This window comes from Alligator mississippiensis, chromosome 16 (genome assembly GCF_030867095.1).
Source record: "Alligator mississippiensis isolate rAllMis1 chromosome 16, rAllMis1, whole genome shotgun sequence".
Classification (NCBI taxonomy): domain Eukaryota; kingdom Metazoa; phylum Chordata; order Crocodylia; family Alligatoridae; genus Alligator; species Alligator mississippiensis.
The window spans coordinates 25,192,237-25,219,341 of record NC_081839.1 but is presented as its reverse complement, the minus strand read 5'-3'; the positions used below and the strand labels follow the sequence as shown (position 1 = coordinate 25,219,341).

The following is a 27,105-nucleotide window of genomic DNA, read 5'->3' as shown; positions in this document are numbered from 1 at the left end:
CTTCATACTTGGTGTTGTCAATGCTGTGCACGTACTCATGTCTCCATATGGGAGCAGGGGGTGACATGCATCCTATGTTTTGAAATATTCAGTCCAGTCAACTGAATCCACCAATTAAATTTGTGTTAGCAGTGTCTTGAAAGTCAAATGATATCATTCTTCTTTCCTTGCTGCCCCCATCCTTCTCAGAGAGAGAACCTGCCATTACACAATAACAGCTGTTCAGCAGTAGTCAGAAATCCCTGTCTGACTAAAGAGAAACTAAGTAATTTAAGGACCTCATGGATTAAGTTCATCTCTCTTGAAAACCCACAGAAGTTAAGTGTCACACTTGAGATTAATTTAGTCCACATGTGCAAAGGCCAAATAAATCACTACAAAGCTATGCTACATTTGTTGAAAGATTCCCAGCAGGATTCTCACTGTCCTGTTCCCGTCTATATAAAAACCCTCTCTTTCTACCAGTACTTTCACAGCATTTGACTAAGTAGGTTGCTGCCTCCATAAGCTCATGCCTCATTGAACTAGTTAGTCTAACTAGCCCTACCTTTTGCCTGACTTCAAACAAACAGAGCTAACCACCTCCCAATAATATTTCCCATAAACAGTACTTTGCATTGAAGTATAAGTATCGGGGAGTAAGGCAAACCCTGTGCAGCAGCTGGCACTAGGGGTTCCTAACTCATGACTGGGGATCCCAGTCAATGCCAGAGCAGCAGTCTACTCTCAATCTTTGCACCTTGCTGCACCTATAGTTCAGCTGAAAAAGACCTGCTGATCCGCCAGAACCAAGATCTACTGGAGGATGGAAAAACTGATCCTGAAGACCTCTGGAATGATATGAACACTTCTAGCAAGGTACAGAAGGCTCTACCAAATATAGCAATGAACAGCAGGGAATGGAGATGCTGATTCAGAGGAGCTTTGCTGTAGTCATGGAAACAGAATAGGCAACCTGCCAGGAAAAAAAATCAAATCACAATAGATGATTGTTAAGTCTTAATAGGATACTGCATACAAAATACTTTCAAGGAACGTGGGCTTGCTTAATAGAACAAGCAGATAATGTTTTTCACCTGCCTCATGAAGGTACAGCTGCCTACCTTTTGCCCGCTGACCCCAGTGGCAGAACCACCGTAGGCTGAAAGCAAATGAACTCTCCGAGCCATACTGAAGGCCTAAAACTGAATAGAAAGAACTGAACAGCATGTACGTGGGCATGAAGGAGAAGAGAAGGGGTCCAAAGTGCTAAGAGTGTACAGACAAATTGAAACGTACTAAGAAACAAGCAATTTCAGTGAAAAGCCAAAAAAATGAGGATGTCATACCAGAAATGGTCTGACACTTCAAGTGGGTCTGTCAAGAACCAAAGTACTTAAGAGTCAGACCTGACTCCAGAGAGCACTGAAGTCAACAGCTGTCCACTAGATGTTAATGGGATTAGCACCCCACTCTTCAGGCCTTGTTCCCTATTGCATGTTGAGCTGCTCAGATGTTGATCAATGCTATTGCAAGCTTGAGTTTGGAGCAGTCACACTTTAAAATTAAAAACCTTCTTTGACTGTCTCCCACCTGTACAGCTGTGAGTTGCCACTAGAGGGCTGGCAAGCCAGGACAGGCTTCTGTCTCCTTTATAGGGGTGGCTGCGAGAGATGGGTTGGGGGGCAGGAACATGAAGCTGGGAGGTGGAGCGTGGGATGGGAATGAGTAATGAAATGGGAGGGGAAAAGGAAACGGTGGTGGGGGAAGAGTGGTGAAATGAAGAAAGTCAGCCACTGAAGGATAAAATAAAAAGTAAAAAAAAAAAAAAGACTTGGGGAAGTAAATTAAAGAAGGTCTCATATTTTAATAAATTGGGATTGGGGTGTGGGGGGTGCTGGTTGTGCTTCCTGAGGTGGCTGAGAGGTGGGAGCAGTGAGGGAAGGCACTTTTGGGGCACTTACTGCCTCTGCCCCAGGAAGGAAGCCCCAGCTCGTGGGGACCCAATCCAGCCCACTTCCCTCCCCCAACTCCCGAGACCCCAATCCTGGACCCATCCATGCTCTGTGACCTGGCTAGCTGGCATGTGCCTTGCAGGGTGTTAGCATGGGGTTATACTCCTGGGGTAGAAAAGTCACACCCCCAGGGGCAGGGGTGGGGGAGCTGTCTTGGTGCAAGGCCTGCTCCCAGGACAGTAGAGTTCTGGGGGTGGAAAGTTTGTCCACACTGAACAGGAAGATGGGGGAGGAGACACTGCATTTTGGGATGCTAGAGGACTGCAGCTTGGGAAATTCATCTGTGGGGAGTGGCTGCATATTAATGGAACATGAGCTGGATAACATGGATCAGAGATAAACCTACCCGGGAGTGACATAAATTTAAGTGATCTAAAGTGTGCTTAAAACTAGCATCAGGTGTTAATGTGTGGACAGTCCAGGGGTTTAGAGGTCCAGGAGTTGCCTAAAATTATTGTGTAACAAAGCCCTTAGATCATTAAGGCTCACATTTAATGCCAGTGGGGCAAGGATAGTTGTTTTAGGTATTGTTCTAGGAAAAAAGATTTATCGAAAGATAACATACCATGGCCCAGTAGGTATGATTCTTTCCCAAGTAACTATCTGATTTTTTTTTCCTTTTCCTCTTCTTCCCTCTATCTGGTCTGATCCATTGCACTTCATTTTGGGCTTTGCAAACTGCATTGCCTCAGAGAGGTTTAGCTACCTCATGGGTTGTGGATTGAGATTTGTGCTCTTAGGTAGGTTGCACCTAATTCATCAATCACTTCAAGCATCTGGACCAACACTTCACCACCCAGTTGCTGTGGGTGGAAGAAACCTTCTTTGGAAGGGGTAGAGTATGCACCCACCTGCTATTAGAGAGTCTCTCTTTTCTCAGCTCTAGGGGTAAGTCTTGCTAACGAAGAGTTTGAGCTGTTATATCCTGTAGAAAGATCAGCCGTACTCTGGGCTAGCATGTTAAAAGCCACAGAGAGGAAGGAGTGTGGTAATATTAACCTAGAAATTCAGCCATGAGGAGGTCCTTAATAGGCCTGTGCGAAGTGGCTAGTATTCATTTTGGATTCAGCTGATTTCAGGGACACCAATTCAATTTGGTGATTCAAAGCACTATCCCGATTCAATTTGACTGAATCTGATTTGGAGATTTAGCAGCAGCCAACTCACCTCCCTAGTCCTTATGGCTTTAAAACACCAAATAAAGTAAGTCAGGAAGGAAACATATGGAGCAAACTGACTTGAGCCACCCCCAATAGCTGACTGGTGGCTAAGACTGGTAGCAGAAAGGGAGATGCTGGGCCCCAGAATAGTTCTGTTCTTGCTGTTTGCATTTGGAAGAGTAATGAAGCATAGATGGAAAGAACTAGACATGCTCGGGAAGGGTAGATTAAGGTAGACTTTTGCCTATAGGGCTCATTTTATCTATTTACCAGTAGAGCCATTGCTTCTGTTATGAATGAGTCTTCTGTTAGGAAATTAGTAGGAAGGCCCGCATAATACTTAAAAATTAGTGGGCAATCCTCCATTTCAGAACTATTTTGGGTTAAAAGATTATTATTTGTCCCTTTTTGATCCATCAGCTCTAGAACCGTGCTTACATACTCTTAAAATTATTTTATTGGGAGCTACGGATACTTATAGCATAATAAAATTGCATACAAAAAATACACACCGTAATCAACCAAAGTGAGTGACAACCCCCCTCAAGTGCAATGCATGGACTTTTCTTAAGTTTATATCAGGACTAGTTTGTGGGAAAAAACCCCAAGAAAAACCAAACACCAGTCTAGGACTTGCAGCTTCATGGGTCAATTTGGAACTTGCTTGGCCAGCACACTGTTGCCTCAGACCCACATGTAACAAGGATGTCTTTAAAGAAGAAAAACTTCAAAACCCAAGATGGAGCATTTTGTTTTAAATACAAAAATAGGACACACCTCTGGTACAACTTCCCTGCCGTCTCCCTTCTAGATCTGAAAAGTGTGGCAAAGGACACTGGGTGCTGTCCTCCTACTTTTGAGATGCTCATATAAAGTCACAACTTTATTTAAAGTGGCAAATAAAATCTCTTCATCTTAAGAACTTCGACACAAGGATCATCAGCAGGAAAGCAGAGCAAAAAAAAAAAAAACAGTCAGCCAAGTAGTCACTTTTCATCCAACCCATTCTCTGGTAGGAGAACGGGATCAGAGCGTCTGTTGAATTTTCGTAGACAGCACCCAATGTCAAGTTCAACATCAATGCCTTCAAGCTTTAACTGACAAGCTTGGTTGTAGCTGTATTTAAAGAGAGAGACAGAAAAGTAACTTTTCATGGATTCAGATAGCTTGGAAATCCTCCCATGTGTGTTACATAAACACCATTTTGCACTACTATGCAAGAGCAGATCCCTTCAACATCTTCTCTCTCCCCACCCTCCATTAACATTTAATTTATTCAGTTATGCCAAACTGGCGAGTTTCATTAGACGAGGAGGTCCAATTGTGACATTCAAGGCTGGCAACGCAGTAGTATAGGGTTGCTTATTTATTCCATTCCTATTGTACACTTGAGATCCATGTGTAACAACTTAGAATTGTGTGCACATAAAAAACATGGACAAGTTTCTCAGCATATCACCGAGTTTAAATAACTCATCTGCTACTGAGAAATCATGGCTAACAACCCCAGAGAGAAATGGTGTTCCTATCCTGATCTCCCAACACTCAGTCACTTACCAGTGAGAAGCAGCAAAGTTGGCAGCCACGACTAGGAGAGCAGCTGCATAATGCCAGCAGAAGCACACGTTGAGGAACGCATAGACTCCACGGTCGGTCTGGTCCCAGCCTGGCCCTCCCCAGGGTGGATGCAGCACAAATCCAATCTGATGGAATAAGAGAGGTGATATTCAGCCTTCTATCACTTTGCACTCTCCACGCTTGCCCTCCTCACTTACTACAGTAGTCCTACTGTGAGAAAGGGGCAAGACGTTCACTGACAACAGGCAAAATGCACTGGCCTCACTACCAGACTGCTACTCCTATATTTCCCCTTGGCTTGGCCCTATTTCCTATGCTGGGCTGTGACTCAGGGTGCCAAGAATGCAATATGCCTACCTTTAGGATTCTTAATAGTAGGATCTGAGGTCTACCCATCTAACCCTATTCAGGCCACCCCTTACTGTCTTCCTTCTGCTCTCACCTCCCAGCCTCTAAGTCACAGCACCAGTGACATTTGGCCACACAAGGAGATTAGGTAGGTTTCCAGAATAAAGGTAGTTTAGAGCTACTAGACTTCAAGGACAGGAAACATGGATCCCACATGTGGCTCCTAACAGATCAGGCATCACAATGTGATGCCAGAAGCAGGAACAGGCAACTCCCACTCGACAGGTAGCAAAATTGTGGTAGTGTCAGAGGGGGCAGCCCTACGTGACAGTGCCAGGGAAGGAACCAGACCCCTGGCATAATCTGGAGGTGCAGAGTGAGGAACCTGCATTTTCCACAGTGCCTCTGAAGAGCAATCCAAGCAGCCTATTTTTCATCAATGAGGCCCCTGCTAGTAGCCAACAGGCAGGGCCATCTTAATGCCTATTCATCCTCAGAGCTTGAGAGAGATGCTTCCTTCATGTTGGGATCCAAACTGGAAAGAAGGCAGCAGTCTCCACCAGAACCGGATGGCAGCATTGATTTCAGTACTGAACGAGAGCCAGAGAAGAAGGGATAAATCGATAGCCCAGCAGCACAAACTCTTGTTCTCAGACTGGGCAAACTGGGTTCTAGGCCTGTCTTGTCGCACTGGGATCTCCCCCATCTCAGGAAAGCCTGCTGGTTAGTGAGCAATATGGAAGACTGGGTGCCTACCCCCTCCTTTTGAAGCTGGCCACTGGGCAGGCAGAAGGGGACCCAGTGGGGAGGACAGTCCCCTAGGAGTCCCTATTGCCACAACTCTCCAGAGCTAAACCAAGCCAATCCTGGCAGCAGAGGCCAGAAGCCAGGGCTCCCTCCACATGAGGCTATAGCTTTACTCTGTTCAGATGCCTTAAAAAGGCTTTTAGGGTCCGGCTGTTGGTGCTTTCCCTACAGTCAGGTGACTAAGTGAAAGCCAATCTTCTCAAAGCCAGCAAGTTTCACAGTTATGGAAAAACATTAAAAGGGCAATCTTTAAAGGCTTTATAGATGAAAGGCCACTAAAAAAAAATAAATCTGATTTTGGGTGTCTGGCTCACGATTAAGTTCTGGTGCTATCAACACTACACACATCCCATATAGCAGCTGCGGCACCAAGCGTTGTTAAAAATTCAGGCCAGTCTAAAAAATTCAGTTTAATTCCTTGATAGCGATGTCTTTACAGGCCAAATAATATTCAGTCTTTCCAGGCTTGTTTCTCATGGGAGAGTACACCATAATGCTACTGCAGCTGCAGAGCAGCATATAATTAGACAATCTTTTTGACCAAGCTTGGTCCGTATGTACTTGCCAAATAACCTGGGAGAATGAAGCAGGGATTGTCTGCTCTGTCTTTGGGTCCTACCACCTTGCCCCATGGAGCCTGTTGGTCATCATTGGTTGGAAGGGGGTCAGGGGAACGGTCCTACACCCTGCCAAAGCAGGGAAAGTTTCCTCCTTTCCATGCCCTTACCCAAGCTATAGCTCAGCTCGAAGTGCTGGATAAGAACTGACCTGCCAGAACCAAGTTCCTTGGAGGATGAAGAGACTGGTCCTGATGATTTCCAGGACAATGTGATCCCGCAGGCACACTTCCAGCAAGGCACAGAGGGTTCCACCAAATATAGCAATAAGCAGCAGGGAGTGGAGGTGCTGATCCAGAGCAACGTTGTAGTTATGAGAACAGAAGAGGAAACCTGCCAACAGAACAACCGATATGGTTTGGTGTGAGGCCTTATTGGGATAAAAGATTCACAAAGGAGCCTGGCTTTGCTTAACAGAATAGGACAGACCATATCTGCTGTTCTATGCAGGGGCAACTAGCAGCTAGTCAAGGGAAATAGATATTTCCGTCTTAACGACATTATATGGCCAATAAGAACAAACACAAAGCCTCCCAGATCTTGCTAGGTTTTCCCAGGAGGTCAGCCTTTGAGCTATATTTATTGAGAGCGTCACTGAGATTTTCCTCTCAAGAGCCTGGGTCCAGCCGTCACAGAACTCCGCTTTGAGATTTTGGATGGGATTCATCCACCAAACCTGGACGCCAGGCTGCTCAGCTCCTGCAACTGCTGCTCCAGAACAAGCCCCCCGTGCTGTTTAGCATCCAGTCAGCAAGGAACCCAACCACTTGAGCAGTTTGTAAGACGTCCAGCTGTGTTCGTGGTCTCCAGCAGCTTTTACCTCTATGCTTTAGCCACGGTCATTACTTTTTTTACTCACCTTCAATAAAGAGAGCCACAGACAGCAAGAGACGATCCAGTCCAAGGGGCAGTTTGAGTCGGTAGGAAAGAACCTCCATGATGCCCGAGAGGCCAAAGAAGAAGTACATGGTGGTGTACTGCCAGTTTCCAAGCTTCACCCAGCTCTGATCCTCCGCACTGTACAGAGACAAGTGGGGACCATCAGGGACAAATTGTTCAGCCAGGATCCCTAGAGAAAGAAACAAAGAGATCACACATTTTACTCCTAAAGGAGGATAGGGAGGAGGGGATATGAAAGCAGAATTGGAGACGTGAAGAAACCAAATGGAGTTTTTTGCAGCATCTGCAGGACCCTTCCTGTGATGCACTGGTCTGACTCAATACAGCACTAAGTTTGTATCTGCTAAAGTATGCTTGCCAGTTGCTTGAGGAAGTTTAGCCTGCTGTATAAGTGCTAAAGTGAAAGCCACTGAGGGGTCTCTAATGAGATAATAGTTGTGGCACAGTCCTGGTAATTGTTTTGGGCCATTGGGTGACTGGAGAAAGGAGCAATAACAAACAGTCCTTACCTGCTAGAGCAAAGAAAGCTTTGACTGTCCCTTCAAAGACATCTAAACGCTGGAAACAGAGGTTCTTCTGACTCTCTGCATTCAGCTTCCTGTTCAGATACATCAGGGGATATTTCACGGACCACCAGAATCCAAAGAGAAAGAAGCAGCTGCCCCGGAGGGCATCGCCTGTGAAGCTGGACATTGTTGAACCAACTGACTGGGTCTGAAAACACAAAAAACAAGTGCTCAAAGTCTTTTTGCAGATTCATACTAAAGAGCTTTGTATCTTTCTATGGAGCTTGCCATCAATTGCATGAAGACACGCAGCTCCTGTGAAATCCTAATGCACAGATTTATTGGCAGTATCACGTTTTTCATATCCCTTGCCTTGGTGATCATCCATGATACTACTGGGGGTGGGTGGGGAGGGAGAAGAGTTGTCCAGTAACTGGCTTAGATCCGACAGGGATGTTAAGTGGTAGAGCAATTTGGCGAGGTCTTTTTAAAAAAAATCCGGTTGCCAACTTCTTTAGTAGGGATGTAACAAAATTACTGCAGTAAAGAGGGGGAAAAAAAAAAAAAAAAGAAAAAACCCCCAAAACTTTCTAGGAATACAGTTATCTCCTCTGAAGAGAATTTAATAGGGTGTGACCCCAGCCAGTCAGCATTAATTCTCTTTCTTTAATAGACACAGACGACTTCACTAAAACTTGGATGCTGAGTAAGCTAGATAAGCAAATGGGGCTGCCGCACAGTAGAGGGAACAAGCCAACCTTTGCCTACTGCCTTAGGTGCAAAGGGGCAGAGATCACAGAGCACACACAGAAGATACTGGGCACATGGGCACATTTATGGAGATACCACCACTAAAGAGACTGAGCTCCAACAAGCACTTTTGGCCACAGCCTGGGAAATACAGTTTGAAGCATTGACACAGACACAGTACCTTCAGATGTTGAAGACTTGAGAACAAAGAAGGCACAAAAGGACAGCAGGTACTCAAATGCTTATTATAATTGTATGCTGTGGTTTAAATCAGGGGCTGGCTTCATTCCCTCCTAGCAGCCATTTTCCTGCACAAAACCTTCCCATCTGCCCTTTTACATGCTTCTATTCACCTTTATGCATTCTTTCATATCATTATGATACTGGGAAAATACCTCCTCTTCTGTCACTCACAAACCTCCCTTCAGATCCTACCTTAATACCTTCCATTTATAAAAGGGCAAAAATACTTCCCCAAAAAGGTTTTTTAAATGATAGCACATTGTCATCCCATTGAAATGGTGATTTTTTTTAGGTCAGTGACTGCATCCTCAGAATGCCTGGTGTGCGCTCTACATCAGCACCTGGATCAACAACTGGAGCATGTTTTCCAAGTCCTCCTATGCTAGGAAGTAATTAAACAGGCATTTCAAAATTAGGGTAGTGTGTGGTATGGAGAAGCTCTGTGAGCTAGAACTGGCAGAATAGGGTGGCTTCAAAGCCTTGGCAATCAAGGTGGGATTTTCCAAAACCTAAAGAATGGACTAGTTCTGGCTTCTTTTTATTCAAGCAGAGCTGGTTCATATGAGCGATCCTATTCCTCTCTAATGTAAAAGTTCAAAACCATCATCCTTTGTACTTTTAGGACCCAAGTTTCCAAAGCAAGAACAAAACTATATCCAGCAAATTATGCTCTTGCTTTAAAATTAACTCCTGATGAAGAATGTCCGGCATTCAAAGCTTGACCAACCATTCCAGCTATGCAGTCGGTTCAATAAAAGATATCACGTTAAGAAATTCTTGCCTCTTGCATAATCCCTGGACCATCACAGCTACAACATCACTCTAACACTACTCCTAATAAAAGTCTGCATTGGCATGATATAGGAATACCTCATCATGAAAAGAGGTTAGCTCCATTACTGGCAGGAGAGGACATTAATTGTATTCTCTGGTCTCACTTGTGTAAATCACCACAGCTCCACTGACTTAAAATGGAGCTATGGTAATTTATTCCATCCGAGAAGCTGACCTTGTAGATTTATTTACCAGCGTCCTGGCACATGCTGTGTATCAGGAAGTAACAGAAGAACTCTGATTAAGTATTAAGTTGGCCAAGGACTGTAAAGCATCTGAAAGGACTTAAAGACTGAATAGGCAGCCCACCTGGCAAATGAGATTTCAAATAGGTGGGTGTGGTATAACAGAGAAAAACATTAAGCTATTCACCCATAAGGGATTTGAAATCTCACATGTGGAGGATATGAGCAACACTGGAGGCTAATTATTAAAACACCTCATGCACTAAATATTCTATAGATAGTCCTGAGTGGGAGGAAGGCTCAGCAGACAAACAGGAAGACAGTGCCTTTGTCTCAAAGAGTGCCCAGTCCAAATTAGACAGGTATTTAGACCATGGACTGGGAGGGAGAAAACTGAAAATGCACAGAAAACGTGTTCTGCAGGCACGGATCCGGCCAAGCTTCATCAGAACAGTAGTTAGGTTGTTCGACCCTGCTGCTGCTGTTGGAAAGCTGTTCCAGAGCCCGATTGCTCGGATGGTTAGAAACCCTTTTCTAGTTCCCAGCCTAACTTTATTCATAGCCATTTTAGAGCCACTAATAATTTCTACTATCAGCAGAGAATAAAATAGCCTCTAAATACATGACCTTGTACTTTATTAGTAATGAAATGAAATTCAGTAGGACACACTGGTTATTAAGAGCATCCATTTCCTCCTGTAGGATGTTTCAGTCCTCCTTTGCATTGACACCAAAAGCCTGTACTTTCTTTTTATGCCAAGATCATTAATTAAAAAAAAAAAACCCAACAAAATCCTTCAATAGCACCCACAAACATGCATGCACACAATTAGCTCCATCTTCAATACAAGGAGCTTCACTGGTAAACTCCCTTGTGCTTGATGTTTCCCTTTTCATCATCATCTATTGCCATCATCCCTCACCCCATAGTCAATTCTTCATCCATCTAAATACCTGCATCTCCACTTAATAATTTCCCATGCAATGGGGTTGCAAATATTTTATTCAAGTCCATATAAGAAAGGATTTTCCAAAGTAATCCAAGATAAATAATAGGCTGCTATGGTTTCTTTGTAAAGCCTTTGTGCATTCTTTTCTTCTAAAGACAAGGATGTGAATGAGGAAAAGTATTACCCAAGTTCAGGGTGCAACTTAAGGGGGAGCTTGGGGGGCTGAGTCCCCCATAAGGGACAAGACCCTCCCCCCAGTAAGTTTTTAAAATCATAACCTGTGGGGGTAGTGTCTCCAACTGGATTGCTCCTTCACGTAGGTAGACTTGTTAATCAATGAACCGGTTTAATTTTTTTTGCAGGACCCCCCCTCCTCCAAAGAGTCAAAGTGTAATTCAAACCCTGCCCAAGTTGTATATGCTATTAAGATCATCCTTCCCCTTCCCCCCACACCTCTTATATATAAAGAGTTTCTATATTTAACATCAGCCAATAATAAGATACCACTCTGACTCCATGGGTTTATTCGTGAACAGAACCTGCGATGCCGTGCGCCAGTTCTCAGACCGCTGGGATGCAGGTCTCTGGTCTCTTCCTGCCGTAGGTTGAGCTCCTGCACAAAGTCCTGCTTCTGGCTTAGCTATGAGAATTTTCAAGGCCAGATTCAGATTAGCTTCAGGCAATTTTCACTTTATCCCTAAGCCTCCTGACCTCTAAGACAGAGCTTCCTTTGATGATCAGCCTCTTTTCCCCCCAGTGCTTTTAAGCTCATTGCCTTTGAGGCATCTTCTAGGGAAAGTGTTCCTAACCCAAAGTTGCCTCCATCCCCCTTTGCTTGGGATACAGGTTCCAGATAATCCTGTACCACTGATACAGTAGGAGAGTCAAGCCTATGTGTACAGAAGGCAAGGGAGCTAGTTAATAGTTATGAATGAAGGAAGAAGCTAAATGTGCTCCATGTGAGATTAGAGACATAAACCAAGATAATCTTTTAGGGAAAAATATGAATACTACAAATTATATTTTAATCTCTTCATCTCCAGGGCCACGTTTTGTTTGTTCTGTACTATAGCTGGCCTGTTTCTGGGCATTGAGAGTAAAGTAACCTCTTGTGGAATCTGAAGTCACAATTTGACAAATAATTTCAAGGCATTTGAGGCCAAGAAAGAGGTTAAATACATTTCGAACCAGCAACTCAGTCACACAGATTTGTAGTGCTGCTTTCTAAATTATGCAAAACAGAGCAAACAAGACCAAATATACTCAACATCTATTTACCAGCCCACAGAAACCATAACCACCTCTGCATTACCAGCTGAGAAAGCCATATGAAAAGTGATGAAGTAAATTCTAAGCCCTCTGAAATCCAAAAACAAGCCATCAGTTGCAAAGTGTTCAGATTTAACTATGCAGCAAGCTAGTTCTTATTTTAGTAGACTGCAAATATGGTTACAGTCAGAAGCTATTACCAGAGATGCCTTTCTCTCTGCTGCTGCCAGGCTGCAGCGCTTTGGCCTAATCATCTTATAAAAGGTACCTGCCTTATCTCCTTAAGAGTGTTTCATTGACTGCTGTGTTCTGGTTTTTGGCCATTCAGCTCTCATCTCTGCTCTCTTTTACAGATCTTCTTTCCCATCAACTCAACTATGCCTTGATTTTTCCAAGCCAGCAAGGAGGCATAGCCTGATGCTTGCTCTCTAGTACAGCCCTGTCACTGCATTGCTTTTGTGTCTACCGATACCAAGTATTTATTGCTCTTGACAACTAAACAGAGACCGGGCTCTCTCTTTCCTATTCCATCTCAACATTTTGAGTGCCACCAGCCTGACCCTCCACTGGTTAATCTCTTTGGCCTCCTCCCAAAACAGGGACAGTCTCTGGAGATGCAAGTCTTTCTCTCCCCCATTCAGCAAGATTCACTCCCCCCACCCCATACAGAGACTTTATTGCTATTCCTTCAACTAGTGCTATTCTTGTGGTCATTCACCCTTCACATTACAAGCTCCTGTGCCCGTCTTAGAAAGAGTCTCATCAGCCAGCCAGGGAAAAGCAACAATCTCTGTTTTTAGGTGACCAATCACAGTCCTTGCATTAGTCACTTTTACTGAGAGCTGCCATGGTGACTGGTGCATGTACATTAAGAAAAATCCATTTGCCTCCAGATAATTGCTCAGCATAAAAAAAAAAAAAAAATAAAGCAAGGGAAAATGGAAAACAGATCTCAGCTGACTGCTTGCTACTAATCACACAGGAGAAAGCGTCTGCTTCTTAGCCATCAGGCTGCTTTCTGATTTATCTAGACAGCTAGGCTGGAGGGCACAGTAGGGGATCCATTATGAAGGTAGGGCACTGAGCAGGGCCTGAAGTCGTCTCACCTCTGTTCTCTGAGGAAGGTCCTTCAGCGCCCAGGAAGCCTTCAAGGGTCTACCACGGGGAGAGGGTTAACCCAAACAGGGAGAAAAGTCTCAAGTCTACTGCTCTCCAACAGCAACGAACCTTATGTCCACTTCTGCCTAGAGAGCCCTTCCTGATCATTCATAAGCCCAGCTCTTAGCAAAATGAGGCAGCCAGGTTCACCCACATCATTCAAGAGCCCCCTTTTGCAGGGGAAAAAAATAAAGAGAGGGATTTTACCTGCACTATTTGGACACCTACTTCCTTCTTGCAGCAGAAGTGTCTATCTTGCACTCCAGATGGGAGTAGTTGGAACAGATTAAATAGAAGTCCCAGATAAAGGCAAGAGTAGAGCAGGGAGGTGTCTCTCAGGGCGGATGTTTATACGGGAGCATCCTCCAGGTCAGAGATGTCTGAGTCAACAAGGTTTCACAATTACCAACACCTTCCATTTGCCAGGGAACACGTGCATTCTCCTAGAATTTCACCACTAAGTCAAGAGAGCCATTTCTCCCTGCCTTTTTGCTCAGTTTACCACGTTTGGACAGTAAGCTCAAGAGAAATCCAGCCTGGTACAATAAAGCAAGGGAAGCCAGGGACACTTCCAACTAGAAACCAGAAAAAAACAAAGGCTTAGCCTGCTGGCTTCTCCAGAGCAGGCATCCCATAACTTAGAGACTCAGGTACAGGACAAGCCACGAGTCAGAGCTTTCTTCTACACTGGGAAAATATTCTCCTCCAGGACCGCTGTTTGGCTGAGGGGGTACAGGGTACCAATTTTCCCACAGATGCTTCTCCACAACAAGACCTGAAAAACATGGCAAAGCAGGTAGTACCTCCTTCCACCACCCTCCACTAGGTAATGCCAAAGAAGAAATACTATATGTAGTTCCCACCAGCAAGCACACTAACCCTCATTTCCTCTTTTATGCATGCCCTCACTTCCAGAGCATCTTTCAGTTCTAGAGCTCCCAGCCATTTAAAAACCATCAAATAACTATCTTATGCAATCCCTTTTCCCTCAAAAGGCAGCTTAGTGCTGAGCTTCTCTCACAGGTGGGACAAGTTAAGCTGATTATGAAGCTGGGCCCTTGACAGGGAAAGAGGAAGGTTTGCCACCTGGAAGGGAAGGGAAGGGGAAGCAGTGGGCGGGAGCCAGCTATAAAACAGGCTTTCAGGCTGCAGGTGCTTTTTCTTGTTGAAAGTAAAGGGTTGGTTGAGTACAGTATGTAGGGAAAGGGTCTGATAAAAGGATAATTATTATAAAGAGTACAATGAAATAATGGTAAGGGGTTGCTGGACAATACCACCACAATATTGCATGTAGAGAAGTTAAGCGGAGTCAGCAGCAGAACTTGACCGAGAACCAAAGGGCTAAATCACAAATAGGAGTAGGCTCAGGTCCTTCTACCTTTAATGCTGAACTCTGTTGGGTCTAATCTTTTCTGTGTTTTATCTACAACAACTTTTCCTTGGAGGCTTAACATCATACTTGGAGCTGCTGAAAAAAAATGTAACGCTGGCCTACCATCAAGAGACTTAATAATTAAAGGTTTTTGAGCAGTTTGACCTCTGCAGATAAACAGCTGCTAGGGAAGTGCAAAGTACTATCATTATTATTATTATTATTATTATTATTATTAGCGCAGGCATCATAAGCAGGTAATATAGGAGTTAAAGCAGGCAGGGGGCATGACTTGTTCTGCTTCCTCTTTGATTTCAGTCTTGCATAAAAGCAGTAATGGAGGAAGGTGTTGATGGATCCTTTCTGTAACTGAAGATGTGAGACCAGAGCCATATGCACCACCTCCCTATCTTAATACTAGATGTTTTGGAAGAAGCAGAGCTTGTCAGAGTTGAGTCCTGTAGGTAGGAGAAACAGTGGGTTTCCAACTTGCTTGGCTATGTTATTTTATAGTAATGTGGATACAGCTGAGAAGGTGAGTCAGTCTTAATGTTGCTAGCTTCATCAGCATAATAATGATCAAGAAACCAGGTTCCTCCTGCCCTCTGTCATTAAGTTACCTTACTTGTGGAACAGGTACATAAAGTGGTGACAATCACCAGCATCCTGGAATGTGATCTTGTCGCAATTCCAAAAGTAATTTACAGGAGGGAGAAACCCTTGTAGACAAGGTCAAGTGCATTAAAGTCTGTCGTCATAGGGTCTTACCTGCAGGCCCTCAACCCAGCCTTATGGGTTTCTTCTGATTTCATCACAGGCCTCATAGCTATTCCTCCTCAGTCCCCCCATCACTAGTTATGATCATGCTGTGGAAGAAATACACTGCAAAAGGGGAAAACAAATTAGCCTGCATTATACTGATGAGTCTGAAGATGGCTGTAGAGCTGGAAAGTTAATGAGGCAGAAGAGAACCTTTTCCAAATAGTAGGAGCTGCAGAGGGAAAATGCTTTGCTACAACCGTGGCCTAAATGTGCTAAGGGACAAAGATGGTGCTAGATGAATTTAGAGTGAATGGAGAATACTTTTGATTAAAAGCAGCCTGCGTGATGCCAAAAAACTAGGCAAACATCAGGAACTCACCCAAAGAGGGGGGGCTAACCTGATGAGTGTTTTAAAAAGTTCACTTTCGATCTGGATCCGATCTTACAAAATAGATTTTGATCATTTCTTTTGGAAGGGGGAGGGAGGAGGTAATTATAACCCAAACCTACCTTGTGTCATTCATGCAGCACACTCTGGGGCACCTTCTCCAATCTGTGCTGCCACCATGTGGTCACCTAATTTCTGCATATTTTACACAAACCCAAGTCAGCTGCAGTCTCACATGGGTTCTCTGCTTGTTCACTACAACCTAGTTTTACCCCCTTGCACTTTAGATAGCTCAGTTTGTCACCTTTTTATGTTAATCTACTTATATATCATCAGAAAGAAAACACAGTTATTGAAAGGCATTTGCACTATGTTATTATGATAAAAATGGGAAAAAAGAATGCAACACGGATACATTCCAGATACATTATTGACAAACCTGGATTTTACAAAAATGCCTAATGCTTCAGTTAAAATTTATGAGACTAACAAATAAGGCTTTCTATCAGGTGAATTTACAGAGATGAGATGTTCTGCTTCTGCGGTCTTTACTCATCAATGTATTCGTGTTTCTCTCAATCATCAGGAATTCAAAACAAATCTGTTCTGTGAAAGCAGGAGGAAATAAAGAAAAAGTAAAGCTAGCATTCAGGTAACAGTCTGCTGCTTATTAGCAATAAGATTCAAATTCTAGATTCTTTAGGCTACATGCATTTCTTCTCCCAACAAGCTTATCTTCACACAAGCTCAATAGGACTTTAACATGCAAGGTTTGCTTTCCTGGAGATATAAACATTCACACATAGATATTCAGACCAATTGCAATATGAAAAGGTGGATTACAGCAAGTCACCCACCTCCCAAAAATCCCTGTATCAAAATAGTTCTTAGCCTATCATTGAAGACCAACATTCATATTCAAGGATTCAGATTTTGAATGTTTGCAATTCAATCGGCATCCTGAAATATTTGTATTCTCCTCTCTCCTGCCTTCCCATGTGCAAGCATCAGGACTTTACTAACTGATTTAAGCAGTGGCATTTCCAATGTGTCTTTGTATCGAGTTGTCTGGTAAGGATAGGTTGGGGGGCAAAAAACTACAAATTAGTTTGGTCAGCAAGTTCCCTTTGATAGCTTTTTCTCTTCATTGTGTCCGAAGGTACTAGATGCACAGCAGCTTCTGGGATAGGCAACAGAAGAAGGTTCATTAGGATATCATACAAGGGAAATGACTCTGCCCACCTATATGGATGCCCAGAAAGAGACTGCTGGTCCAACAGACTGAGGAGCATACAGTTAACATTATGATGCAACAAAGATCAGCCACCAAAAGAGACAAATGCCTGGAACAGCAGACTAATAATACAGGGCTCGGGTCAGAGGACTCAGAGAGATGGACTGCTACTTTCTCCATGGCATAAAGAATGGAAATATATTAAGTTGCTTGCTCTTTGTTCCACTTCAGGAGCCTGTTTGGAAACTGTTTTTATTAAATAAATTAAGTGATTGCTGTGGTGCCTGAAAGGATGTAGAGACTGTGTAGTATGCAGGCATGAAGTCTGAGAGGCCCCATGTTACCAGTATTATCTGAGAAATCCTCTCCACTGCAAATGTTCCTATCTGTGGCATCAAATTAGATTAGAGCTCGGCATAAATGTGTTTCATAGATTTCATAGATGTTAGGGTCGGAAGGGACCTCAATAGATCATCGAGTCCGACCCCCTGCAGAAGCAGGAAAGAGTGCTGGGTCTAGATGACCCCAGCTAGATACTCATCTAACCTCCTCTTGAAGACCCCCAGGGTAGGGGAGAGCACCACCTCCCTTGGGAGCCCGTTCCAGACCCTGGCCACTCGAACTGTGAAGAAGTTCTTCCTAATGTCCAGTCTAAACCTGCTCTCTGCTAGCTTGTGGCCATTGTTTCTTGTAACCCCGGGGGCGCCTTGGTGAATAAATCCTCACCAATTCCCTTCTGTGCCCCCGTGATGAACTTATAGGCAGCCACAAGGTCGCCTCTCAACCTTCTCTTGCGGAGGCTGAAAAGGTCCAGTTTCTCTAGTCTCTCCTCGTAGGGCTTGGTCTGCAGGCCCTTGACCATACGAGTTGCCCTTCTCTGGACCCTCTCCAGGTTATCCGCATCCTTCTTGAAGTGCGGCGCCCAGAATTGCACGCAGTACTCCAACTGCGGTCTGACCAGCGCCCGATAGAGGGGAAGTATCACCTCCCTGGACCTATTCGTCATGCATCTGCTGATGCACGATAAAGTGCCGTTGGCTTTTCTGATGGCTTTGTCACACTGCTGGCTCATGTTCATCTTGGAGTCCACTAGGACTCCAAGATCCCTTTCCACTTCCGTGCTACCCAGCAGGTCATTGCCTAGGCTGTAGGTGTGCTGGACATTCTTCCTCCCTAGGTGCAGCACTTTGCATTTCTCCTTGTTGAACTGCATTCTGTTGTTTTCCATGGAAAGATATTGACTTTTTGGTAAAAACTTGAACATTTTCAGTCAAATGTTTGGTTGAAAACAGGAGGCTTTGATCTGGAAGTGCTGCTGTGGTGCTTCATAGGAGGATGGTAGCACAAGTGCATCAGACACCCCCTCCACTCCTCCAATGCTCCTCTACGGGGCGGAGCACGTGTCCCATGATGCATTCATTTTGTTTCTTGCTATATCACTGTATACATCCTAGAAGCCCTTGGCTGTGGTGCATTATGGGAAATAGTGTACTGACAAATGAGGGCATGAGGCTCCTGAACTCCAGCCCCTGCAAGACACCACGGCATCATTTCCACATAGGTCTTTTTTCCAATTAAAAGTTGAAACTTCTTGTGAATTCCTGAAGCTAAGCCCCATAGCTGACAGGCCTTTAGGCCAGACCTTGGGGCAAGGACTGATTATTTTAGGCATCTTTTCTCTGTCTGGCACTTCAGTGTCATAGTGTCAGATATAAAGGGAGGCAGTTCAGGCAGGGAGGAGAAGGCGCTTTCAAACTCACTTCTCCTGGAAGCGGGAGAGAGATGTGTCCCTGAAGCACCTTCAGTAGCCCTGAGGTAGGGTGCTTAGACTCTAAATCAGCTCTTGCAGAATTAGAAGCACGCATGCACACGCACGCACACGCGCGCACACCAATCCCATCCAACCCTCAGGGGTATGGTTTACATCTGTCAAAAATCTGATGATACATTTAGATTGCTTATGACTCTTTGAAGTCCACTAGGGACCTTGTTATTCCAATCTAGTTAAACTGGGCAGCATGTTATACTATGATGATAGGCAGCAGTACAAAAGCCAAACATAGGCCAAACATTATGAACATAATTTTAGTATCTACTACTACATGCTATTGCAAAAACAGTCTGATGAATTATGGATACCACGTCAATGGGGACTTTTTTATTTCAGATTTCTCATCATTTTCAGGCTTTAAGGCACTCATCAAAAATACAAAAAGGTACTTAAACTGACAGAGCTGCTACAAAATTTCCACAGCACAATTGCACAGTGATGTTACAGATTCTTTGGCGTGTTTTGGCATTTAGCATTCTCCAGTTCTCTTCCTGCCTGGGGTGACCCTTCCGACTCCCTCGGTTCCCAGGACTCGGAGTTCATGAACCTCAATCAGGAGGTTTTTCCAACGGCAATCAAAGGTCAGCCCTCAAGCACTTTGAAAACTTGACTGACTTATGAGTTTAGTCCATTACCATGGAAACATAGATGCAAGACGCTATCAGCCAAACTGCTCATGTTGTCCTGAATTTTTGCACTTGATTTTGGCTTTTAAGGTGATCGGAAATAGAATATTGTTTCCGCATTTCCGATGCAAAGATCCCGAGGGAATTTATGTAAGAGAGATGTCATCCACATCTCTTAAGTCAGTGCATACCATTCCACGGCAGAACTGTGGGACCCTTTATCTGTGATATTCTGATATAAATGTCACTTGGATTTTATTTTTAAAACATCATTCTTAAAATATTAAAAAATAAAAGTAGGGAGCTGAGATGCACCATCTTCATTCCTCATCTGATCCATTTAAGAGGGCAGTATGGGAGCCTTGGTCACCTTTCTGCTTCCGGACCCCAAGTCCAATATCCATTTCTCCGCTGATTCTCCTGCACTTCTGGACACAGCTGTAACACACGAACAACAAATCATGGTTATCCAAGCAATTACCCACTGTTCCTGCTCAGTAAGCAAGTAAGATCAGGATGGCAGAACTACATATAAGGACAGAAATGTGATTAAACAGGTTGAGTAGTTTGTGCTGTTCTACCATATTGTACAACTTCTCATCTGTCACTGAGCAGAGTGAAATGTGCCTGTTTCAGACACTGAAACATTTCATTTACTTCTGCAGTGCTGGAAGTACAAATGCAAAGTACTCGGCTGAATGGGCATGTGCTGTGGGGCTGCGTCAGCCTGGTACAGTCACTACCTGGATGAGATAGTCCATATACAAGTGCAGATGGGATATGTTAGTATCATTGAAATGTTTCTCTGACTTTCTTTTGAGATAAACAGGAGGAAAAATGCTTTTATGGGCAAGACACAAGCCCAGAAGTCAAGTGTGGGGTTTCAATCACTGAGCTGTGCCATGGTTTCCAGCATGATCATCAGCATGTCATTTAGGGGCTGCAAGAGGTACCACCTATACCTGGGCTTGACACGTACAGAGTGGCGGTGGGCAGGTGAAGCCATGCTTCTTGGGGAAGCAGTCCGGACATGCCCTTAATCTCTCTGATCCCCTTCTGCAAACTGGGGATGGAGGCATATTCCAGGCTTACAGGATTGTTGTGAAGATAGATACAACAAAGATGCTGGGGTCCATGCAAGCACCTTATCCATGCAGCCCTCCTACTTCACAGAAATGTATGAAAATCTGACCCCATCCTACCAGGAAATCTCAGAAACCAGAAGTGCAATAAAAAAAATCTTGCAAAAATATTTTTTCTTAGGCAGTCAAGATTTTCTGGGGCAGACCAACTCTCTTTTTGTAATGTTTGGAGTTGACTATTATCTGCCTCAACAGGAGCACTGTGTCTCTAAAACATTACTGTATGTAACTTGCTTTGAAATCCTTGGAAGGAAGTTGTCAAAGACACACAGAGTGCCAGGCACTGTGCATGCCCAGCAAAGCTTTGACTCCTTTATTTAATTAAGGTTTGATTTTCGGTTGTCAGCTATAGTGCAAAGAAATAAAAATGATTAGACTTTGAGAAGCAACTTTAGGGGCTTGATTGCTTTGAATTTTCCCCAGTTAGGCAGGTGGCTCCTGCTGACACTGCTTTGAATTCTGTACACTCAACAAATAAAGACGACACCTCTAAGGGTGCCCTGAAATTTAAAGCAGTTGCAGGTAATTAAATCAACTGTGACTTTGTGCTGTGGGCCATGATGTATAGCATCATGCATCCAACTCCACTTGTCTCCTGCACTTCTGCCAACCCCCAGACATACCAGTAAGTCAGAGTGTAGTTTATGGTCACGATGAGAAGAGCAGCTGCATAGTGCCAGAAGAAGCACATGGTGATGAACATGATGTTGCTGTGGTCCTCTTCATTCCAGCCTGGGCCTCCCCAAGGTGGGTACAATACAAACCCAATCTGATAGAATAAAACAATTCATTAGCACTGAGGAAAAAAAGCATCCCTGCTGCTCCAGCCTCTTATGTTGCTCCCCTTCACTCTCCCCCACAACAGGGCTTCACTCTGAAATGGGGTAGTCTGACAACTACCCGAGAAGGCGGCTTGCTTTGAGGTAAAGGCACTGGACTCGTACTCAGCAGGGATGAGTTTGGTTCCCAGCTTTGCTGTGAATCTTGGATAAGTCTGCAAAATGGTGATACTAGTGCCCAACCACCCAGGCATGTTAGGAAGATAAATTTAAAGATTGTGAGGTGCTCAAAGCATGGAGAAGGAGCGCCTAGGAAAACCCATCAAGGATGCTGAGCTGAGAGGCAGTATTCTCCGACACCACTGTATTCACAGAGACCCCACTTTTCAGGAAGCACTTGGCTTGACAACCTTTGAATTAGATTTATGTTCAAGAAAGGAGGTTCCCACACTGAATCAAGCGGGAGAATGCAGCTACACCCTTGGGCCAACAGTCTCTTGTGTTCCCTTTGACTTAAAGATGCATATTGAACGCTTTGAAACTACAAGTGCACAAGGAAAACACATCCTTGGCTGCGTTTTCTCAGCATGCAGTGTTAAATGGTCACTGCAATATCACCCAGCAGCTCACGAGCCATTTTAGACCTGCAGGACTTTCAAACCTTCCACTCCATCGGGGGGGATACCATGGGGTCCATTATATTCAATACTTTTGGAGAAACATTAGCTAGTACAAAATTATGAGAACCTGGCAAAATTCCATTTGCTTACAGTGAGTAATTTCCCCTTTCTGTTTTTAGATGAGTGAGCAGAGAAAAGCAGTGATTTCATTATCAGCCATCATAGGAAATGGACTGGGGCTAACCAGTTTTAAGGGCAATTTTGCACAGCTGGGTTATGAAGCATCTACCATAATCTTGCAAGATTATCCATTAGGGACAACTGATTTGTGTGCAATTCAATTCCTCCTTGCACTCTTTCATTCCTCTCCCATCCTAAGGCTGAGCCCCAAAATGAACCTCAGGGTGTTGAAGCAAAACTAACCTGCCAGAACCACGTTCCCTGAAGGATGGCGAGGCTAGCCCTAAATAGCTCCAAGGTCACATTGTCCCGCAGGAAGACTTCCAGGAAGATGCTGACAGCCCCACCAAAAATGGCAACAAGCAGCAGGGAGTGGATGTGCTGGTCTAGCATGGGGCGGTGAGCGACGTGGTAATAGAAGAGAAAACCTGTGGAAATCATTACACATTCATCATAGTAGCAACCAACACTTTGCTCCCATGAGTCTTTTCCCTACATAAATTGCAAAGCACTTGTCCAAAAAAGAGAAGTTCCATTAATGCCATTTGTAAAAACAGGAAAGCTGAAGAACATGGCCACTCAGGTGACGTGGCTGAAGGCACCATACCAGTTCCCAGGATGTGACTGACCACCCTTCCCTCGCTATTGCATTCCTGATATGTTCTGTGCCTCATTAGTTTAGTGTTCACCAGTTTTTCCTGGAAAACTGTAGATTGCAATTTTTTATAGCTAAACTTCTACAAACAGGGATTTCAGTGTCCAAGTTGCCCCACGACAAAAGTCCTGTCACTCACAGGACCCTGTTCTGACTTCTCCAACCCTATCGGGATCGGGAGGAGGAAAATAATCACAAGGAATTCCTAGATACACTGTCTTCACCACAAATAAGTGCTTCAGTTTCACACTGTCATCCTCTTGCCCCGTTCAAGTCGAGAGAAACCTGAAATCCTGGCCCTAACTGTGCAGGATGAGAAAATAGTATTTGTGATGCAGTGAAGTCAGCAAACAGGCTATGTGGATTTGCTGTGTGAGGAGCAAGCAAAGCAGGTGAGACTGACAGTGTCTGGAGTGGAATTAATTACTCTCTGGGGGCGCGCACAGCACAGGAACAAAGCTCGAAAGCTGTAATACAAGAGTAGCATCCACTAGCCTGTTATTGTACCAAGTAAACTGAGCTTGTTTCAAATCACAATGCCATTGTCACCTGAGGAATCCATGCTACCCTCTGGCATGTCAGTAATTGTGAGGCAGTCGCTCCCGAAATAAAGGCAGAATCTTTAGCTCGTCTCTGACAGTTACAGCTTGGGCTAGATTCAGATCAGTTCCTCAGGCACATAAAGTGGAGTTAGACAGGGTTTAGCTATAGATGTTCTGACGAGTGATTCAAATTGACCCTGCTCCCATAGACACAAAACTCAGTAGGTGCCTAAATCCATTAGGCAGCTGCATTTTGGACTTCAGGCTTCCTAGGCATCAAGTTCCCATAGGTGGGACACCTCTTGGTCTCAACATGTCCTTATCCTGACTGGCATTGCCAGCTTCTGGCTAGTTACGTTTCCAAGCCTCAAACTACTACTGACACGAAGCAGCTAAAGAGCATAAAGCCACTCGTATTCTCACCCCACCCCAACTACCCTCTCCACAGCCCAACACAAGGACTGTCCTGTACTGAGGGTGAGAAGGCTGATATGCAAAAGCCAGATGGCAGAGGCTCCCTTCTTATTATGTGCAGTGGCTGCACTTTGCATCTCACTACAGATGGCCCTTCACTGACAACCCAGGCTTAAATGCACTCTAGCATTGGGGAAATGCCGAACAATATCTACCAGGCCTCCTGCTGCCCATGCTTGCTTCCTCCCCTGCAGCTTCTGCCTCCCCATCCAGCCTCTTTCTTCCCCATTACTGTGAGGTACAGCTCAGCTCTGGCTTGGGCTGGGGTTTCTCCCAGGCACCGAGCTCATGCAAAATCCTTTCCCTGCTTAGTCAGTCAGCATTGCCCACACTCCCACACTGCCCAGACACTGCTGCATGGCAGGGTGAGGGCTGACTTTCCACGTGCACTGCTCTGGGACAGAGTGGTCCAAGCAGTGTCTGATAGTGCAGTGGGAGAGTTTGTGAAAAATATGCAGAGAGTGAGGGGAATGGGAGGAGGTGCAGAGGCTGGGGGTGGCGGGGTGTAGGTGTTGGCGGGGGGGAGGAAAGCTGCAGAGGGAAGAAGTGGGTGAGGCAGAGGGCAAGGGAGCCACCTAACCTCCCTACCCCAGCTTTTTTTGCTGCACCATTGGGCAGGGGGAATTCAAGACAACTCTCCAATACCTATTTCTATACCTGGTAAATAATAACATTTATAAATTTTCCATATATAGAATCTAATTATAGGGGGTAATCTTATATTTGAGTAAATATGGTAATTAACAGTTTATTCCAGTGACTTTTTGTGTCAGTTCTCCTATCCCTTAGTCACTAGTGGGATAAGAAAAACACAGTTATTAAAGAGCTTTATTATACTCGCAGGTAGAGATTTTCAAATGTGGCTAGAGGATATGGATGCATAGATATACAGGTCCCATTGGTTTCCTTGAGACTGTGTCTAAATCCTCTAGGCCACTGGTGCCCATCCTTTCTGGCTCATGGGTCAGATGAGTGAGGTGCAGCTGGTCCACAGGCCACATCCAGTTTGCAGATTAACTCATACATAGATTTGGGACCCCACACCGAGTCCAACCCCACATGCTGAGTCCCACCCCACGCACTGAGTCGAGGACCACCAGGAAGCAGCCACGTGCCAGATCCAGCCCCATGTGCCGGGATGCTACTAACCTTCAACAAACACAGCAACAGAAAGCATGAGCCGATCTAGTCCCAGGGGCAGTTTGAGTGAGGAGTACGAGAGCACATCCACAACGCCTGAGATCCCATAGAACAGATACATGGTTGTGTGCTGCCAATTTGCTAGCTTCACCCAGCCGTGTTCCTGGCTGCTGTACAGACGCATGTGGGGACCATCGGGGACAAACTGCTCAGCCAGCATCCCTGGAGAAAGACACACAAAGGGTGACACTCACGTGTAGATACAACGCAATACATTGCAACTGGGAAATCCGTTTCACAATCCTTACCTACTAAGGCAAAGATGATTTTGGCTGCCCCTTCAATGACATCCAGGCGCTGGTAGCAGTGGTTTCTATGGCACTTTCTGTTCAACTTCTGGCTGAGATACTTGAATGAATATTTCACAGACCACCAGAGTCCAAAGAGCAGGAAGAAACTGCCCGGGAGGGCATGACCTTTGAAATTTGCCATCTCAGTCAACTTCCTAGAGCTAAAAGGCAAAAAAATCCAGGGTAAGGCTTGACCTCCCCATCAATGCCAAAAAGCACTGCCTGAGCACTGGGAGGGGGGGGGGGAGGGTGTAAGGAACAAAACCAAAAAAAATCCCCCCCAAATTTGTTTTTACATTATTTTACACTCCAGCATTTTGCTTCTTTTGCATTTTAAATAGCTGCTGCACCACAGACCCATTATCCAGAGCCCGTATGGTCCCCACACAGCCGACGGAAGCAAGGTTTTCTCTGGCTGAACTCACTAAGCTTCATTCGGTGACAGATAAACTTTGTGTATCGTGGTTAGTATGAGAGAGCTATTTTCAGCAGGATGTGCTGGTTTGCACTGGACTTGTATCTCTGAAACTAAGAGGGAATTAATTTCCTTTAAAACTGACCAATATCCCTTTGGACTTGGAAATGAAGACCAAGAGCTAGCAAGGACAGAGACCGTTGAAGCGAAGTAGAGACTCCACTAGGTATCCTGACAAGAAGACAGCTATCTGTGGGCTCTGTAGAATAATTGATGGCAGCAAATGAGCTAGAGCTTGTGGTATATATACACAGCTGTGTGTATGGTAAAGTGATGTATCCTTATCACAAGTGACAGCAGGCAAGAAGCAGAAACAACTTACCTTGTTTACAGCCATGGGAACCCGCCATATACCTTAACTGCCTTGCTAGCAATCTAGTGACAGTATTACTCCTGGCTATACCATGCCTTTCGGGCAAAAGAAACAGCTCAGCATGATTAGCCATACTTCTTGAACCCCTGTTTGAGAGCTGGATTGGAGTCGAGAGGGAAATGCAGAAGCACTAGGACAAAGACGCCAGTTCAGGGCGATGCAGGAGATCTGCAAAGAGAGCCAATGCAGAGGCAAAAGCAGCAGTGTATTCATTGGTAATAAATCTTTCCTGGCAACATGCTGCTCCTGTCCTGCTACCTCTGTTCCACTGCACAGGTCACCATGGCTTGGGCAAACAAGCAAGTAGGAGCAGAGTAGAGCAGAAAGGTTAACCCTGCGATAGGCCCGTTCAGAACAGAGATGGTCTGGGATTTTTCTGGCGCCAGCTATTCTCAGTGCTGGTAAAAAAAAGTGACTCTAAATGCAGAAGCCCCTAGTTTACCATTCAATAAGCTGCAGCAATGGGGAGACCCCTGCTCACTGACTTTATTAAGGTCAAAAGAAGATGATTTTTCAGAGTGTAGAGAAAGCTATTGTTTCAATGGGCTCCAGAAGGAGTTTTCATTTAAATTATCTTTTGGTGATCTTGATGATCTTCAAGGTCCCTTCCAGCCCTAATGTCTATGAAAACTTTCCCAAAGCACAAATATCCAAGAGAAATTAGCTGGTTACCCACTACCATGATTTCCATCTTAGTATCTTAGTAAGCCTCTGAATAGTCCACTTTTCTGCACTGTCATGCACTGCACACTCCCCGTCAGAGCTTTGCAAGGGTTCCAGGCAATTATTACTTGACTGAAATACTACATACATAGATAGCATCCTCTGTTAACCTCTTCAATGGCTCTGAAAGTAAGCTTTTG

The 27,105-nt window shown here is 44.6% G+C and overlaps 2 protein-coding genes across 4 annotated transcripts in view; both read right to left on the bottom strand.

The window, feature by feature from the left end:
- Positions 1 to 3,593: 3,593 nt before the first annotated feature.
- On the bottom strand, positions 3,594 to 13,781 carry LOC102566734 (transmembrane protein 45B). The gene is made up of 6 exons (XM_014600908.3): positions 13,507 to 13,781; positions 7,914 to 8,118; positions 7,364 to 7,573; positions 6,656 to 6,837; positions 4,712 to 4,857; positions 3,594 to 4,270 (listed from the first exon to the last, which is right to left on the bottom strand). Exons 2-6 carry the CDS (start codon positions 8,095 to 8,097, stop codon positions 4,141 to 4,143), a joined length of 852 nt encoding a protein of 283 aa, XP_014456394.2. The 5' UTR covers positions 8,098 to 8,118; positions 13,507 to 13,781; the 3' UTR covers positions 3,594 to 4,140.
- A 5,410-nt stretch (positions 13,782 to 19,191) lies between these two features.
- LOC102564935 (transmembrane protein 45B) overlaps positions 19,192 to 27,105 on the bottom strand; it is a 30,060-nt gene continuing 22,146 nt past the window's right edge. For all 3 annotated transcript variants that reach the window (XM_019490088.2, XM_019490089.2, XM_006277853.4), the window contains 5 exons: positions 25,353 to 25,555; positions 25,054 to 25,266; positions 22,477 to 22,661; positions 21,278 to 21,423; positions 19,192 to 19,950 (listed from right to left, as the gene is read on the bottom strand). In XM_019490088.2, coding sequence (XP_019345633.1) covers positions 19,833 to 19,950; positions 21,278 to 21,423; positions 22,477 to 22,661; positions 25,054 to 25,266; positions 25,353 to 25,536 — 846 coding nt within the window. In that variant the 5' untranslated portion in view covers positions 25,537 to 25,555 and the 3' untranslated portion in view covers positions 19,192 to 19,832. The remainder of the gene's footprint in view (positions 19,951 to 21,277; positions 21,424 to 22,476; positions 22,662 to 25,053; positions 25,267 to 25,352; positions 25,556 to 27,105) is intronic.

What these genes read in the sequence shown, in the direction of transcription:
- LOC102566734 (XM_014600908.3), bottom strand. Translation starts at nt 8,097, where the DNA reads ATGTCCAGCTTCACAGGCGATGCCCTCCGGGGCAGCTGCTTCTTTCTC. An exon ending in AGCTTTCTTTGCTCTAGCAG is followed by an intron (nt 7,574 to 7,913) that starts GTAAGGACTGTT and finishes TTCTTTCTCTAG; the next exon opens with GGATCCTGGCTGAACAATTT. An exon ending in TGTGGCTCTCTTTATTGAAG is followed by an intron (nt 6,838 to 7,363) that starts GTGAGTAAAAAA and finishes TTCTGTTGGCAG; the next exon opens with GTTTCCTCTTCTGTTCTCAT.